The 14,660-nt window shown below is 41.1% G+C and overlaps 1 protein-coding gene across 1 annotated transcript; it reads right to left on the bottom strand.

Annotated features, from left to right (window-relative positions):
- Positions 1 to 387: 387 nt before the first annotated feature.
- Positions 388 to 2,841, bottom strand: LOC102271445 (eotaxin). The gene is made up of 3 exons (XM_005899693.3): positions 2,715 to 2,841; positions 1,397 to 1,508; positions 388 to 1,009 (listed from the first exon to the last, which is right to left on the bottom strand). The coding sequence occupies exons 1-3, from the start codon at positions 2,788 to 2,790 to the stop codon at positions 904 to 906; spliced, it is 294 nt and encodes a 97-aa protein (XP_005899755.1). The 5' UTR covers positions 2,791 to 2,841; the 3' UTR covers positions 388 to 903.
- Positions 2,842 to 14,660: the final 11,819 nt, after the last annotated feature.

Genomic DNA, 14,660 nt, shown 5'->3' with positions numbered 1-14,660 from the left:
TCCATAACCATACCTCTCATCCCTTCTCCTATCTTTCTCCCTCTCAGATCAATGTGGGTTCCCCACAAAAAGTACAACCACAGAATGTAATAAAAATGTATTTTTATAAATTCCTAAAATAACATGCATTTCCATTTAACATTTATGAGTCTCATAAACCTTTGCTTTACGAGAGTGATGTCTTCTTTTTTTTTTTTTTAATTATCAGAGATTATCATTGTAGAATATTGAGAAGTATAGAACAAAATGCAATGATTGGAGGATGATTGTTCTACAATACTGTATTGGCCTCTGTCACACATCAACATGAATCAGCCACAGGTATACATATGCCCCCTCCGTCCTGAACTCCCCTCCCGTCTCCCACCCCATCATACCCCTCTAGGTTGTCACAGAACCCTGAGTTGAGTTCCCTGTTCTACACAGCAAATTCTCACTTGCTATCTATTTTGCATATGGTAATGTACATGTTTCCATGCTATTCTCTCAATTCATCCCACTCTTTCCTTGAGCTACATCTTCTTAAAAATACAAAACACTGTCCTTTTGATGATCCTTGCCAGGACCCTTACAAGATTCCAGGGAGGTAAGGGGGAAAGAGACAACATTCCTCATCCTTTGCAGGGGATTAAATTGGGGTTCACTGAAGGAAAGGGAGCCAACCAAAGCTTTCCATTTTAAAAATAGCAAAAAATTAATGGTGGAGAACTTTTAAAAGCTTTAATAACTTAAAGGGAGTATGTTTTAAATAAAACATACATGTTTCATTATTAAATAAAAGCCATTACTTTTAGGATGAAGTTGTGATTATCTCAGAATACATCTTAGGAAGAACCGAAAAGTGAACCAAGCCTTTTGAGGCTCTTTAAAAGGTGAATTTTTTTTTCTTTTTAAGGTGAATATTTATGACTTTAAAGTCTGGGATTTTTGGTTCAGGTACTCCATGGCATTCTGGACCCACTTCTCCTGGGGATCGACACAGATTTTCTTGTTCTGTTTGGTGTTGAATCTGTGGGAGAGAAGAAAATATTAAGGATCCTCTTTGAAAAGTGTGCTTGTTTAATCCTAAACCTTCCAGAACCATCTGCCATGGGATAAAGGGCCTGCAGAGGGAGCAGGGGAGGGGAGAGAGGAAGGGTGGGATGCTGATGGTGAGTGGCTGCTTGTGATGAATCAGTGGAGCCATCCTTGCTCTTGACTCAAGGGAACTGGGATGATCTGAACAAACATCCACATAGAGAGCTAGAGTGAAAATTTCCTGTTGTGAAAACTCATGGATTGGATTGCAGAGATGAAACTCAGTGCAGAGTTCCAGGTAGCTCTAGTGTTGCTTCAAGAACTCTCTCCCCCAGAAATGAAGTTTGGGACTGGGAGAGGGTAAGCTTTGTCTACTTACATCACAGCTTTCTGAGGACATTTGCTGCTCGTGATTTTTCTGTAGCTCTGCAGTCGCTGAATGGAGATCTTCTTTTTAGACATATTAAAGCAGCAGATGGTTGGAATAGAAGCTGAATTGGGGGAGAAGTGAACAGAAAGCATGAGCACTAATGATATGTAGACAATTTTTAAGCATGACTTTGTAAGGAAGGAAATTTAAGAGAAGGCAAAGAAATGTAAGAGATGGAGGCAGAATCTGTCTGCTCTGAGATCCTGTACCTCTGCCGTTGATAGGTGTCCCCAGCTATGCAATAGAGACCCATTGCTACAGGCAAGGATTTGGAAAAAGCTTGGTCAATGCCATACACTCCAACTTTCTCTTTACAAAGAGTTATGTAGCTGTGTCAAAGTCATAATACCATCCACCAGATATTCTCCATTCTCTGCTTTCTGGACACATGATAGACTCGCATTTCTCTGCCACTCTTGGTTGATTAGAACCATTAACTAATTTTGACCCAAAAGTGAGGAGATGAAGTGACAAATGCCATTTCTAAGCTAGTTTTTGTAATTGCCAGTGCAAGACCTTTGAGATCTTTCTTTTCTTTCATTACACTAAGCAGTAATATTCCCATCAGTTGCTCCATCCATCCAGAATCCTGAGTATATGAAGTCAAAGCTCTAGCCAATACATTATCGATGTTCAGTATAGGTAAGAAAATTAACCTTTGTTGTGTTAAGCCACTGATAATTTAGGTTTGCTTGTTACCCCAGTGTGCATTGCCTTATTCAGACTGATACATACAGTAAATCTAAGTCATCAGAGGGTGAAAACATGAGTTATGTACAAACATATAGATATTTTTCCCAAACAGAATCAAAACACATCATCTTGAGAGATTCCCCTGAGACCTCATGCCCTTCCTGTAACCATTGATCTTAAAGGTTGTCTTGGAGTCCAGTAACAATCTGGGGTGTACAATCAAAAGATTTATTTTTTCTCTCCATCACGGACAAAAACCCTCTCTATGCCCCTAGTAAGAGAAGTCATTTTCTCATGTGGCCCCATCCTCAAACAAGCGAGGGCACCCAGATCATGGATGGACACAACATTGCTCTCAATGTTCATGTCAGGAAAGAACAGGGGGACCAGTTTAGTGGCCTGGGTTTCTAGTTCTGTCTCTTGCTCTGATTGTGAGGTTGAGGCTCTTCTTGTCCACTCATGAAACCCATTTTCCCATCTTTAAAATGAGGGAGTTCGCAGCAAGTCTCTGAAGATTCTTGCTGATCTGACAGTGAAGGCAGTGATCAGTTTTCCCGCAGAGAGAGGAGCTTACCTGGCTGAGCCAACACCTGGATGCTGCAGAGGGTGGCTGTGAGCAGCAGACACAGGAGCACTGCAGAGACCTTCATGTTGAGGGGCGAGGTCGCCAGCTTCAGCCTGAGAGCTGCTGATTCCTGAGTTTGTCTCAGCCTCTCTGCAGCTCTGGCTGCTCTGTGTGCCTTTTAAAGACAGTGCAGTGTCTGTGGGAGCATCCAGGGAAGCTTTTGCCTGGCCAGGGTCATGAATGAATCATAACAAAGGCAGGTCCTAAATTGCATATTCCATATTCCAGCAAGTTAACATATTCCATATTCCAGCAAGTTAACAAGACAGAAGAGGTAAACTAGGGGGTGGGGACTTGTCATTTTTTTTTTCAATTAACCCATGTTTGTGGAATGACTGAGAACAGATGGTAATCTAGAGGGTCATTTTTACAAAGCTCTGCTTTCTCTGATGGAGAAGGCAATGGCACCCCACTCCAGTACTCTTGCCTGGAAAATCCCATGGACAGAGGAGCCTGGTGGGCTGCAGTCCATGGGGTCACTAGGAGTCGGACATGACTGAGCGACTTCACTTTCACTTTTCACTTTCATGCATTGCAGAAGGAAATGGTAACCTACTCCATTGTTCTTGCCTGGAGAATCCCAGGGACCGGGGAGCCTGGTGGGCTGCCGTCTATGGGGTTGCACAGAGTCGGACACGACTGAAGCAACTTAGCAGCAGCAGCAGCAGCTTTCTCTGAAATGAACCTTATGCAGTGGAAAAAGAATCCAAAAGACCGAGGGCATGAAGAGACAAGGAGATTCAAGTACCTTCTCTGGTTCCTATGTTCATGTGGTGGTCTTTAGGATTTCGAAGGTTAGAAAGGGGCACTAAGACTTCTGCTAGGCTTCCAGCCAAATGCAGGAGATCTCAGCTACTCTGAACATTTCCAGGTCTCTGGGAACCCATAAACTGTAGCACACGAGAATCTCACCCCCATAATTCAATGTAGCAGTCAGAGAATCTTAGTTCCTTGATAATTTAGTGTCATAGAACATCAGAACTGAAGAGTTCCTATTCCTGTGCAGTCTTTACTCAGCTTTATTGAGGAATATTTGACAAATAAAGACTGTTATGTATTGAAGGTGTACAATGTGATGGTTTGGCATTTATATGCACTAAGAAATGATTATTGCAACCAAGTTAACTCATGGATCCATCACCTCCATCATCACACATAGTTACTTTTCTTGGGTGGGTGGTGTGTGGTGAGAACACTTATGATCTACTCTCTTAGCAGATTTCAAGTATATTGTTGATGTTATTGCTCAGTCTCTAGATTGTGTCCAAGTCTTTGTAACCCCATGGACTGCAGCATTCCAGGCCTCTCTGTCCCTCATCTTCCAGAGTTTGCCCAAGTTCACATCCATTAAATCGGTAATGCCATCCAACCATCCCATCCTCTGCTGCCCTCTTCTCCTTTTGCCTTCAGTCTTTCCCAGGATCAAGGTCTTTTCCTGTGAATCAGCTGTTCGCATCTGGTGGCCAAAGTATTGGAGCTTCAGCTTCAGCGTCAGTCCTTCCAATGCATATTCAAGGTTGATTTCCTTTAGGGATTGACTGGTTTGATCTCTTTGCTGTCCAAGGGACTCTCAAGAGTCTTCTTCAAAACCACATTATATTCAACTATATAACATAGTGTTATTAACTTGAGTCACCTTGCTGTGCCTTAGACCCCCAGAACTCATTCATCTTATAACTGAATGTTTGTACACTTTGACAACCACCACCCCAGAAATGCAGGTCAAAACCATAATGAGATATCAGTCCATACCTGTTAGGATGGCTTTTTATCAAAAAGACAAGACACAGTGTTGTTGAGATGTGGAGAAAAGGGAATCTCTGTACACTCTTGGGGGATGTGGAAATTGGTGTGTGCTCTATAGAAAACAGTATGGAGGTTCCTGTGCATTTCTAAACTATTTACTTAGCTGCTAAAGCCTTTGCCAATTGAAATCAAATAGCCAAATCCTGTTCATCAAATATACTGTCATGGATAGGTTGTGTTTGAAGCAGAATGGGTGACCCCCTGCCCTCACAGGGCTTCCCTGGTGGCTCAATGGTAAAGAATCCACCTGCCAATGATCCACCTGCCAATGCAGGAGATGCAGCTTGAATCCCTGGATCAGGAAGATTCCCTGGAGGAGGAAATGACAACCCACTCCAGTTATTCTTGCCTGGAAAATCTCATGGGCAGAGGATCCTGGCAGGCTACAGTCTATGGGGTTGCAAAAGAGTCGGGCACATTTAGTGACTAAATGACAAAAACAACATGCCATCCTACCCCAAGGATTCAAGGAACACATTTGAAAAACCAGCCATCTAGTTCCTATCACTCCCTGAGCGCACATTGCAGACAAGGTGCCTGATGGCTAAAAACACCAAAGAGAAAAAGGAGACAAGAACCCATGTGTATCTTCTTCAGGCAAAGCATTATGCTCCCTAGTAGAAGATGGTGTACGGGGAAGTCATCATTAGTGGGGTCTTTAATGAAGTCCTTAATTAGAGTCTTTAATGGGGTCACTGTGGTGAATACAGAATTGAATAGTGATATGGAGTCATTGCAAGGCTGTTTGCAGGCTTTTCCTTTACACTCATGTATCAAATTTGTACAGCTACACAGAGAGGTGTATTGAGAAGGACTCTGAGAACTTGCCTTGCATTAGTAGATTGCAGTGATGTGGCTGACTGGTCATGTCCATCATGGGCACAAGATTAAGAGAGTCCCCTTACTGGCCTGCATGGTCTCTAAGCTCCCATCTAAAGTAATTGGAGACCAATTACTTATAAAGAGACCAAATAGAGACCAGGAAATTTGGATCTTCCTTGTTCTTTCCTGCTCAGCTCTGGATGAGGTAGTCTGGTGTAGACTCTGAAATCAGGATCCTGATGGCTTTGCCACTAATGGGCTTCCCTGGTGGTTCAGCTGGAAATGAATCTGCCCATGATGCGGGAGACCTGGGTTCAATCCCTGGGTTGGGAAGATCCCCTGGAGAAGGGAAAGGCTACCCACTCCAGTATTCTGGCCTGGAGAATTCCATGGACTGTATAGTCCATGGGGTCGCACAGTTGGACACGACTGAACTATTTCACTTTCACTTTCTGCCACTAATTAGCTTTGATACCATGGACAACTTACTAGCCAATCTCTGCTACATTAAAATGGAAATACTAACTATGCCTATCTTAGAGGATCGTTGTGTGAAACAAATGAATATATATATATACAGGCTAAGTTGCTTCAGCCATGTCTGACTCTGTGCAACCCTATGGACTGCAGTCTGCCAGGCTCCTCTGTCCTTGGGATTCTCCAGGCAAGAATATCTAAGTGGGTTGCCATGCCCTCCTCTGGGGGATCTTCCCAAACCAGAGATCAAACCTGCATCTCTCATGTCTCCTTCATTGGCAGGCGAGTTCTTTGTGACTAGCACCACTTGAGAAGCCCTTATACATATATAATGGCTATATATATAATGTAATATAATAAAAGTGAAGTGAAAGTCCCTCAGTTATGTCTGACTCTTTGTGACCCCATGGACTGTAGCCAATGGAATTCTCCAGGCCAGAATACTGGAGTAGGTGGCCTTTCCATTCTCCAGGGGATCTTCCCAACACAGGGATCAAACCCAGGTCTCCTGCATTTCAGGCAGATTCTTTACCAGCTGAGCAACCCCAGTGCAGTGATTACTGTGTTACTCAGTAAGTGGAAATTCATATATTAAGAAATAGGTCAGATTTTGTTAGCCCCTGGGTCCTAGAAAAGGGCCCCGAGGCTGGCCAGATGGCCTTCTCCATGTCTTCTCCCCAATTTTCCCAACTGCTTCCAATTAAAAGCATGTTACCCTAAGGGATGCCTGAGTTACACATGTGGGGGATGTGAGGTCTCCAAAGCTGTGTCAGTATAACAAATTGGGAACATTCCTGACCTCTAAAGGTGTGCGGCGGATGCAGCTGAGTGCTTATGTGTCCTTAATAGGAATAGTTTTAGAACTCTCCTGAGTGTTTTGAGGGCCCTATGAGCAAATGACTTTACATTTTTGTGTTTCCATCCAAAGGTTTGGTTTGCATCTGAATCAGAGAAACCTCAGTGGGAATAAATAAACCAAAATCGCAAATCATTGAAGTTCAGCAGCTGTTCCGTCCAGCTGCCTGGCTCTCTCACAAGTGGAGGCAGCTTCATTGGCTGCTGTGTCTCTCTTCCTTGGAACTAACACTCAGCAGTGACTTAAGCTGGATCTGATACTTGCCTCTGGCCTGGAGCCTGATAGATGTGGGGCCTTGGTCAGGAATGATTCTGAGTGATGGGCAGGGCATGGGTTCCCCCAGGCCCCGTTATTGGGAAATCTTAGCTTCCTGTGTGTGTGTGCGTTAGTCACTCAGCCATGCCCAGCTCTGTGATCCCATGGATTATAGCCCTCCTGGCTTCTCTGTCCATGGAATTCTCCAGGCAAGAATACTGGAGTGGATTGCCATTTCTGTCCTGAGTGTTTTCCAAAGAATGATGGATGATCAATGGGCAAGGATCCTGGGAATCAGGGCTCTTTGTTTGTTTTGCAGTTCTGTTCCATAGTTCCTCTAATAATGCAAAGTTATACACAGAATTGAGAGATATTGTGCGTGTGTGCTAAGTCATTTCAGTCATGTCCGACTCTTTGCGAAGCTATGGCTCCTAGAAGTGACCTTTCATTTTATTCCAAAAAAAAAGAGAAAAAATAATATAGAGACCTGAGGCTTGGAAACCAGTAACAAAATCCCTAAGGCAAGGTGGTGTGTTTTAGGCGAACTGATTCTAGAATCTGTCTGGTGACAATTGCACCATAACAAAGCCCTTGGACCCTGGTTTTCCCAAGTGCAAAGCAGGGTCTGCTACCTCTCTTTCTTGGGGCTTCCCAGGTGGCACTAGTGGTAAAGAGCCTGCCAATGCAGGAGACATAAGAGATGCAAACTTGGTCCCCGGGGCAGGACGCTCCCATGGAGGAAGGCATGGCAACTCACCCCAGTATTCTTGCTTAGACAATCCCATGGACAGAGGAGCCTGGTGGGCTACAGTCCATAGAGTTACAAAGAGTCAGACACAACTGAATCGACTTAGCACGCATGTGCACACCTCTCTTTCGCAAGGGTCACTGAGACCAAGTGTGCACTTTTGGAGGAAAATGTTAGTATAAAATGTTAGGAGTATATGTTAATATATAAAGTCTAACATGTCTAAAAAATAGAAAGTTTTCAATAACAATGCTAACTTCTATAATCTATTCAAGCCACCATATTATTTCACTTCATGTGGGTTGACTCATTGAATCCTCCCAGCAAATATATGAGGTAGGTATTCAAATTAAGTTCATTTTAAAGAGGAGAAAACAGAGACTTATGGAATTCAAGTGACTTCCTTTACTGTGAAATTATTTATAAAAATTTGCCCAAAAAAAAGCCTTTTATATAAAAATCTTATAATTTGATTTGTATTTCTCTAATAATTAGTGATGTTGAACATCTTTTCATATGATTTTAAATCATGTGTATGCCTTCTTTGGAGAAATGTCTATTTAGATCTTTTGCCCATGTTTTGATTGGGTCTATTGTTTTTTTTTTTTTTTTTTTTTTATTGAGCTGCGTGAACTCAGTATTTTGGTGATTAACCCTTTCTTGGTTACTTCATCTGCAAATATTTTCTTCCATTCTAAGCGTTGTCTTTTCATTTTGCTTATGGTTTCTTTTGCTATGCAAAAGATTTAAAGTTTAATTAGGCCCCATTTATTTATTTTTGTTTTTATTTTCATTATGCTAGGAGGGGAATTGAAAAAGATCTTGCTGTGACTTATGTCAGAGAGTGTTCTGCCCATGTTTTCTGCTAAAGGTTTTATAGTATCAGGCCTTAGAGTTACATCTTTAATCCATTTTGAGTTTATTTTGTGTGTTATGTTAGGGTGTGTTTTAATTTCAGTCTTTTGCATGTAACTGCTCAGTTTTCCCAGCACTGTTTATCAAAGAGACTGTCTTTTCTCCATTGTATATTCTTGCCTACTTTATCATGGGTTAGGGGACCCTGGGTGTGCGTGTTTATCTCTGGACTTTCTGTCCTCTTCCACTGATCTGTGTTTCTGGTTTTGTGCCGGAATTACCACAGTGTTTTGAGGACTGTGGCTTTGTAGGTATAGTCGGAAGTCGGGGAGCCTAATTCTTTCAGTTCCATTTTTCTTTCTCAAGATTGCTTTAGCTCTTTGTGATCTTTTATGTTTCCACAAAAACTATAAATATTTTTTTGTTCTATGTCTGTGAAAAATGTCAATGGTAATTTGATAAGGATTGCTTGAATCTGTAGATTGCTTTGGGTAATATAGCTATTTTTACAATATTGATTCTTCTAATCCAAGAGCACGGTATATCTTTCCATCTGTTTGTGTCATCTTTTATTTTTTTCATCAGTATCTTATAGTTTTCTTTTTCCTCTTTAGGTAGGTTTATTCCTAGGTATTTTATTCTTTTTGATGCTATGGTAAATGAGATTGTTTCCTTAGTGACCTCACACTGGTCAGAATGGCCATTATCAAAAAATCCACAAATAATAAATGCCGAGGAGGGTTTGGAGAAAAGGGAATCCTCTTCCACTGTTGGTGGGAATGTAAACGGTACAGCCACTATGGAGAACAGTAAGAGACTCCTTAGAAAACTAAAAATCAAGGTATGAGCCAGTAATCCCATTCCCAGACATATAATCTGGAGGAAATCATAATTTGGAAAGATGCAGGCACCCCAATATTCACTGCAGCACTATGTATAATAGCCAGGACATGGAAGCAACCTAAATGTCCATCAATAGGGGAATGGATAAAGAGGATGTGTTACGTATATACAATGGAATATTACTGAGCCATAAAAGGATGAAATAATACCATTTGCAGCGACATAGGAAGACCCAGAGATTGTTGTACTGAGTGAAGTCAGTCAGTCCAAGAAAGACAAATATCATATGATGCCACTTATATGTGGAATCTAAAAAAAAGGCTATAAGTGAACTTATCTACAAAACAGAAATAGAGTTATTGATGTAGAAAGTTAAATTATGGTTACTGAGAGGTAAGAAGGGAGAGGGATAAATTAGAAGATTGACATGTATACACTGCTATATATAAAATAGATAACTAATAAAGTCCTACTGTACAGCACAGGAAACTAACTCTACTCAATATTCTGTAATGGCTTATATGGGAAAAGAATCTTAAAAAGAGTGGATATATGTGTGTATGTATATATGTATATGCATATACACACATATGTATATGTGTAAAAAGTCTCTTGATGAAAGTGAAAGAGGAGAGTGAAAAGGTTGGCTTAAAGCTCAACATTCAGAAAACGAAGATCAGGGCATCTGGTCCCATCACTTCATGGAAAAGAGATGGGGAAACAGTGGAAACAGTGTCAGCCTTTATTTTTCTGGGCTCCAAAATCACTGCAGATGGTGACTGCAGCCATGAAATTAAAAGACTCTTACTCCTTGGAAGGAAAGTTATGACCAACCTAGATAGCATATTGAAAAGCAGAGACATTACTTTGCCAACAAAGGTTCGTCTAGTCAAGGCTATGGTTTTTCTAGTGGTCGTGTATGGATGTGAGAGTTGGACTGTGAAGAAAGCTGAGTGCTGACAAATTGATGCTTTTGAACTGTGGTGTTGGAGAAGACTCTTGAGAGTCCCCTGGACTGTAAGGCGATCCAACCAGTCCATTCTGAAGGAGATCAGCCCTGGGATTTCTTTGGAAGGAATGATGCTAAAGCTGAAACTCCAGTTCTTTGGCCACTTCATGCGAAGAGTTGACTCATTGGAAAAGACTCTGATGCTGGGAGGGATTGGGGGCAGGAGGAGAAGGGGACAACAGAGGATGAGATGGCTGGATGGCATCACTGACTTGATGGATGTAAGTTTGAGTGAACTCTGGGAATTGGTGATGGACAGGGAGGCCTGGCGTGCTGCGATTCATGGGGTTGCAAAGAGTCGGACATGACTGAACTAAACTGATGTGCATATACACACATATGTATATACAAGCTTCCCAGGTGGCTCAGTGGGTAAAGAATCTACCAGCAGCTCAGAAGACTCAGGACATGCAGGTTGAATTCTTGGATCCGGAAGATCCCCTGGAGGAGAGCATGGCAACCTATTTCAGTATTCTTGCCTGGAGAATCCCAAGGACAGAGGAGCCTGGTGGGCTACAATCCATAGGGTTACAAAGAGTCAGCCATGACTGAAGCAACTGAGCAAGCACACATGTAAATGCATATGTGTGTGTGTGTGTGTATATATATACATATATATCAGATTCAGTTTGCTGTACTCCTGAAACTAAACACATTGTAAATTAACTATATACCAATAAAATTATAATAAATAAATAAAAATAAGTAAAGACCTTATATTGAAAAATTTTGTATATAAAAGACTCATTTGCTATGTTATCACATATAATCTTTTTTTAAGCAATCAACTTTAATCTTTTGTGCAAAGGATAAATCTGAAGCAATAGAATGCTGAAAGTATTTCCTTGAGCCATTAGTCACAGTAAAGCTAGCCTGTGCTTCAACAGTAACAACCATGAAAATCTCAGTAGCTTATTGTGACAGATATTTATTTTCTGTTTGTGTCAAAGCAATATTGGTTTGGGTCGCCTTGCCAAGAGTGCTTTTTTTCTGAGGAGTGACTCTGAGATACAACTGGTTTGTAAATTACAGCCACCATCTGGAACCTGGAGCCTCCAAGTTCACTGAAGCAAGGGGAGAGAGAGCATATAGATTGTGTAGGATGTTTTAAAGAACCAGACATGGGCACAGCTTGTATCACATCTGTCTACATCATGTTGACTTTCACTTATTATATGGCTCTAGTCTAAATACAAAGGAGGCTGAGAAATGAAGAGGAGCACATGAATTTGGTGAGGGCTAATAGTTTTCATCATATTTGTCCTTTGCTCACTTTTTCTCAACATCAGTTAACACAATTAAGCTACCCCTGAGACAGACAACCCAAAGTCCTACATAGTCACTGCATCCACCAAAATGTTCAGGACCTCTGGATTTCAGGTGGTCCTCTATGCCAGGTGAGGATATGGAGCTGTTGTGTTGACCAGATAGTTCATTTGGATTTTTCCACAAGATGACTCTAGTAGTGTTTGCTTGTCTTTAACTTCATTTGAAACAATTTTGCTAGATTATACTGTGACAGCTCTCTTATCAGCGTGCATTAAAAAATATTTATCAAAACTGGTGAATTTTTGTGTAGCCATTTTAATATTGAAGATGGAAGGGAAAAAACATTTTCAGCATACTATGGTTTATTATTTCAAAAAAGAAAAGCACAACTAAAATGTACATAAAGATTAGTTCAATGTATGGAAAAGGCTACTGTTTAGTCACTAAATCATGTCTGACTCTTTTTTACCCCATGGACTGCAGCATGCCAGACTATGCTGCCCTTCACCATCTCCTGTGATTTGCTTAAATTCATGTCCACTGAGTCAGTGATACCATCTAGCCATCTCATCCTCTGTCACCCCCTTCTCCTCCTGGCCTCAATCTTTCCCAGAATCAGGGTCTTTTCCAATGAGTCAGCTCCTCATTTCAGGTGGCAAAAATATTGGAACTTCAGCTTCAGCATCAGTCCTTCCAATGAATATTCAGAGCTGATTTTCTTTAGGATTGACTGGTTTGATTTACGTGCTGTCCAAGGGACTCTCAAGAGTCTTCTCCAATACCACAATTCAAAACCATCAGTTTTTCGGTGCTCAACTTTCTTTATGTCCACCTCTTACATCCATACATGTCTACTGGAAAAACCATAGCTTTGACTATAGGGACCCTTGTTGGCAAAGTGATGTCTCTGCTTTTTAATACACTGTCTAGGTTTATCATAGCTTTCCTTCCAAGGAGCAAACATCTTTTAATTCCATGGCTGCAGTCATCATCTGCAGTGATTTTGGAGCCCAAGAAAATAAAATCTGTCTCTGTTTCCACTTTTCCCCCATCTATTTGTCATGAAGTGATGGGACTGGTTGCCATGATCTTAAGTTTTTGACTGTTGAGTTTTAAGCCAGCTTTTTCACTCTCCTCTTTCACCCTCATCAAGAGGCTCTTTAGTTCCTCTTCACTTTTTGCCTTTAGAGTGGTATCATTTGTGTATCTGAGGTTGTTGCTATTTCTCCTGGCAATCTTGATTCCAGTTTGTGATTCACCCAGCCTGGCATTTAGCATGCTGTACTCTGAATAGAAGTTAAGCAAACAGGGTGACAGTATACAGTCTTGATGTACTCCTTTCCCAATTTTGAACCAGTCTGTTGTTCCATGTCCAGTTCTAACTGTTGCTTCTTGACCTGCATACAGATTTCTCAGGAGGCAGGTCAGGTGGTCTGGTGTTCCCAGCTGTGACTGATTGATTCAACATGTCAAAAGTTGTTGTTGAAGTTTCATGCTGGAGATTTCTTGCTGAACTATGCTCCATGATTGGGTATAACAGTTGAAGTTGACAGTGATCAAATCAAGACATTAATTGAGAACAAATGTTATACCACGTGGAAGATAGCTGACATACTCCAAATATCCAAATCAAGCACTGAAAATCATTTGCACAAGCTTAGCTATGTTCATTGCTTTGATGTTTGGGTTCCACATAAGTTCAGAAAAAAAAAAACAAAAAAACTTCTTGACTGTATTTCCAAGTTCAATTTTCTACTTAAACATAAAAAAAAAAAATCTGTTTTTAAAGCAAATTGTCATGGGAAATGAAAAGTGGATACTGTAAAATAATGTGGAATGGAAGAGATCATGGGGCAACTAAAACGAACCACCAATAACCACACGAAAGGCCTGATTTCATCCAAAGAAGGTGATGTTTATGTGGTGGAATTGGAAGGGAGTCCTCTGTTAAGAGCTCCTTCCGGAAAACCAAACAATTAATTACAACAAACCCCAATTAGACCAATGGAAAGCAAAAGGAGATGAAAAGCATTTGGAATTAGTCAACACAAAATGCATAATTTTCCATAGGGATGACGTATGACCTCGTGTTTCCTTGATGATCAAGCAAAAACTGTTACGGCTTGGCTGGAAAGTTCAGATGCTGCAACTTCAGGTTTCCATTATTTTGATCTTTACAAAATTCTCTTAATGGGAAAACTTTCAGTTCCCTGGAAGACTATAGAAGGCACCTGGAACAGTTTTTTGTTCAAAAAAATAAATAGCTTTGGGAAATATGGCAGAAAATAGTGGAACAAAATGGTGAATATGTTGTTCAATAAAATTCTTGGTGAAAATGAAAAGAGTGTCTTTTATTTTTACTTAAAAACTGGAGGAATGTTTCGGCCAACCGAGTACTTTTTTGTTTATGGAGCCTCAAAGAGTTGGACATGAATGAGCAAGTGAACAACAACAATACTTTGCCCAGTGACCTGTGAACTAAAAAGACAAGCTATTTGCCCCTGATGCAATGCATTGTGTTAGCAGAGGACAGGCTGCTTGCCATCCACACCCTCTTTCATGGAGGGGAAGATGGTGGACGCCAGTGGATATTATTCTGTAGCAGTTCTGCAGTCCTTCAGGCAGAGGTTAGAGGGACTCATCAAATCCCTCACCTCGATGAGGCTCGATTCTGCAATCTGGAGAGTCTCCTTTGTCTTTCTGATCCTGGCTCCTGATTGCCCTTGTAAGGACTCCCCTTGGCCACCTTTGAGGTGGGTGTTATAGAGAGACATGATCTTCTTGTCAGATCAAGAAGATCAGATCAGGTCTTCTTTGACAGATCAAAATGATCTGTCAGTGGCTTCTCTTTTTGTTTTTCCAGTCCACAATCATTCAGTCATGGTTTTTATGGTGATAGAGTATAATTCTCTTGATAACTTAGTAGGCTGATACCTTCCCACTCAATTTCATATG

The sequence above is a fragment of the Bos mutus genome, chromosome 19, assembly GCF_027580195.1.
Source record: "Bos mutus isolate GX-2022 chromosome 19, NWIPB_WYAK_1.1, whole genome shotgun sequence".
Lineage (NCBI taxonomy): Eukaryota > Metazoa > Chordata > Mammalia > Artiodactyla > Bovidae > Bos > Bos mutus.
This window is presented reverse-complemented; position numbering and strand designations above follow the sequence as displayed.